This window comes from Uranotaenia lowii, chromosome 2 (assembly GCF_029784155.1).
Source record: "Uranotaenia lowii strain MFRU-FL chromosome 2, ASM2978415v1, whole genome shotgun sequence".
In the NCBI taxonomy this organism is placed as follows: Eukaryota; Metazoa; Arthropoda; class Insecta; order Diptera; family Culicidae; genus Uranotaenia; species Uranotaenia lowii.
The window spans coordinates 246,463,336-246,466,572 of record NC_073692.1 but is presented as its reverse complement, the minus strand read 5'-3'; the positions used below and the strand labels follow the sequence as shown (position 1 = coordinate 246,466,572).

The following is a 3,237-nucleotide window of genomic DNA, read 5'->3' as shown; positions in this document are numbered from 1 at the left end:
TATGCATGATAAGTCATATTAGATGAGAACCGTCAACTGGGGCATCATGTAACACTTTTCAACTTTTCCCGATTTTGACTGTTTTAAAAACAGTTTCTTTTAGTTTGAAAAAAAAAATGGTGGCGAATTGTGGCCACCAAATGACCAAAATAACAAGAAAAGTTTATGAGTTGACCCAAAACTGTAATTTTATAATTCATTTAGTTGTTTTCAAGCAATTTTGGATGAGTAAAATAAATAAGAGAGCTGTATATGATCGAATAGTTTCAAAAACCTGTCTCGCGAACGTTTTGGAAAAAAATCCTTATACGGGATTTATGTTCGTTTCTATAGCATTGAATGAAATTGACAGAATATTGTTCATAACTTTTCATTTGGTAAAAAAAAAATCAACAAATCCGGAAAATTTATTTTAAGTTATGAATGTGTATAAAAACGTCAAAATACAGGTGCCCTAAGATACCCCACATTATGTGGCCCATGATTCCCCACAGGCTATGATTTGCAAATCGGTTGTGTTTGATTGACGTTTCAATAATTCATGGAAAATTCATTTTCCATGTAATAGATCAAGACTAAAGTGTTATGGGCAATTCGGACGACGGAGAACAAAATAATACTCGGACACTCGCGTTAACAAAAAGAAACGTGTTTATTGTTCGAGGTCTAATTTAAGAGTGTTAACAAAAACGGAAACAGTCCATTAGCAGCATTTGACAGCTGCGATAAAAACAGGAACGCATTCAGCGTCATCGAAGGGGAGCGCAATTAGAGATGTACGCAGGGTTTGCACTCTCAACACGCCCGCTCAAACACTGCAGTCAGCCAATCCTAGACTGGCACGCAATCTCCTGAATGTCGGGGCAGGAAGACTCTTGGTTAAGATGTCCGCCTGCTGTTCTGCTGATGGAACGTAGTCGACCTTGATGCATCCGCTCTCAACCAAATCTCGTACGAAGAAATGCTTGACATCAATATGTTTCAAGCGACCTGTATCCTTTGGGTTGGAAACGATCTTTATAGTCGACTGATTGTCTTCGTGGAATGGAACTGGTTCAACGACGGATAGGCCCAAATCCTTCAAGACTCGGATCAACCACTGGCCGTGGCACGCAGCTTTGCAAAGGGCAACCAGCTCGGCTTCCGTTGAGGACAGAGATACAGTTGCCTGCTTCTTAGCGATCCAGCTCACCGTGGCACCAAACAACTTGAAAACGGCGCCAGACACCGAGCGACGATCCACAATGTCACTGGCCCAATCAGCATCCGTATAAACTTCCAGCATCGGGCCATCGATGCTTGCTTCATACACCAATCCATAATTCAGTGTACCTTTCACGTATCGGAGCACACGACGTAGCTGCACCCAGTGCCTTTCGTTAGGGCAGGCCTGGAACTGGCTGAAATAATTGGCGGTAGCAGCCAAGCCCGGCCGGGATGTAAGCGACACGTACATGACACACCCTACTGTGTGAATGGATAAAACCGACACTTCGTCATCCGACACGAGTGTGCACGCCAGTCGGCAGTCAGTCAGCGACAACGAGCGAGTGAACCCTGTGAGGCAGCGCGGTAGTTCCCCCGGCTAGGTGCGGTCTGGAGACCCGCGGATGCTACTTCCAAACGTCGGACCAGTCTGCACACCTACGAGCTCACGATACGGTTGTGTGGTCCTCTTTGATTCTTCTCCTTTCGCTAACTTGAGACGGTTCTCCATGGGCGTAGCGATTAGACGGCAGTTTTCCATCTGGAAACGAGAAAGGAGGCTTTCCAGGTAACGACGCTGGGTGATACGTAGGACTTTCTTCGACTTGTCCCTTTCTATCTTCATGCCTAGAAAATGACGGACTTCACCCACGTCAGTCATCTCAAACTCCTTCGCGAGACACTCTCTCACACTTCGGACAAGTTTTTCAGACGGACTGACCACTAGCACACCATCAACGTAAATAACAATGATCACCTGATCTGGTCCGGTATCGCGTGTATACAGACAGAGGTCATTTACACTTTGGATAAACCCAATTTTCTTCACGAATGCGTTAAAGCGTTCATTCCACTGTCGCGAAGCTTGTTTCAGTCCATAGAGCGAGCGATTCAATCGGCAGACAAGATCTTTCTTCTTCACAAAGCCTTCCGGCTGACACATGTATATTTCTTCTGACAAATCACCATTTAAGAAGGCCGTCTTTACGTCCATTTGATGGACGACCATTCCTGCACTATTTGCCAACGCTAACACTGCTCGCAACGTGTCTAGCCGGGCCACTGGGGAGTACGTCTCCAAATAATCAAATCCTCGCTTCTGGCTGAGCCCTCTGGCGACCAGCCTCGCCTTGTGCCGAGCTGGTTGCCCATCTTCACCTGGCTTTACTTTGAAAAGCCATTTGCACGATATGGCGCTTCTTCCTTCCGGCAGTTTCGACAAGGTCCACGTTCCGTTTCGCTCCAACGAATCCATCTCGTCTTGCATCGCCCGCTGCCACAAAGCCCAATCGCTACGCTTCCGCATCTCGCACAGTGACTCTGGGAGGTCCTCCACATACGACAGTGCATTTAAGGCAAAACTAGCATCCACTTCGTAGTCCTGATGCCACACAGGGGCTTTACGTACTCGAACCGACCTACCACCAGAGCCACTTCCGGTGATCTCCGATTCTTCTTCCGCATCTTCTTCGATTATACTAGAGAACAGTTCATCTTCTTCATATTCACTAGTACAATCTTCTTGGACACTGTTTTCTTCTTCTTTAGCACTGTTTTCTCCTTCTTTATCACTGTTGCCTTTTTCTTTACCACTGTTTTCTTCTTCTTTATCACTGTTTTCTTCGAGGTATACTACCTCATCACTGTTCTGCTGCTTCAGCTCTCCAACCGGAACCGCCGTCTCCAGGAAATCGACGTCTCGAGCCGGAACCACTGATTTCGTTGCAGGATTCCATACTCTGTATCCAGCGGGGCAATATCCGACGAATATTCCCTTCCACGCTTTCGCATCCAATTTCTTGCGGCGTTCCTTTGGGACGTGGACGTATACGACGCACCCAAAAGCTCTCAGTTTTGACACGTCCGGCTTTCGTCCTTCCCACAGCTCAGCAGGCGTCTTGTCGCAATCGTTGGCTCTCGTCGGACACCGATTCACAACGTACGCAGCGGTCTCGACCGCTTCCACCCAAAACAGCTTATCAATTTTCGCGTCTTGCAACATAGCCCTAGCACGCTCGACGAGAGTACGAT

The 3,237-nt window shown here is 46.9% G+C and overlaps 1 protein-coding gene across 1 annotated transcript; it reads right to left on the bottom strand.

Moving 5' to 3' along the window:
- Positions 1 to 808: 808 nt before the first annotated feature.
- Positions 809 to 1,456, bottom strand: LOC129742481 (uncharacterized). Its single transcript, XM_055734381.1, has one exon. The coding sequence runs from the start codon at positions 1,454 to 1,456 to the stop codon at positions 809 to 811; it is 648 nt and encodes a 215-aa protein (XP_055590356.1).
- Between the last annotated feature and the right edge of the window lie 1,781 nt (positions 1,457 to 3,237).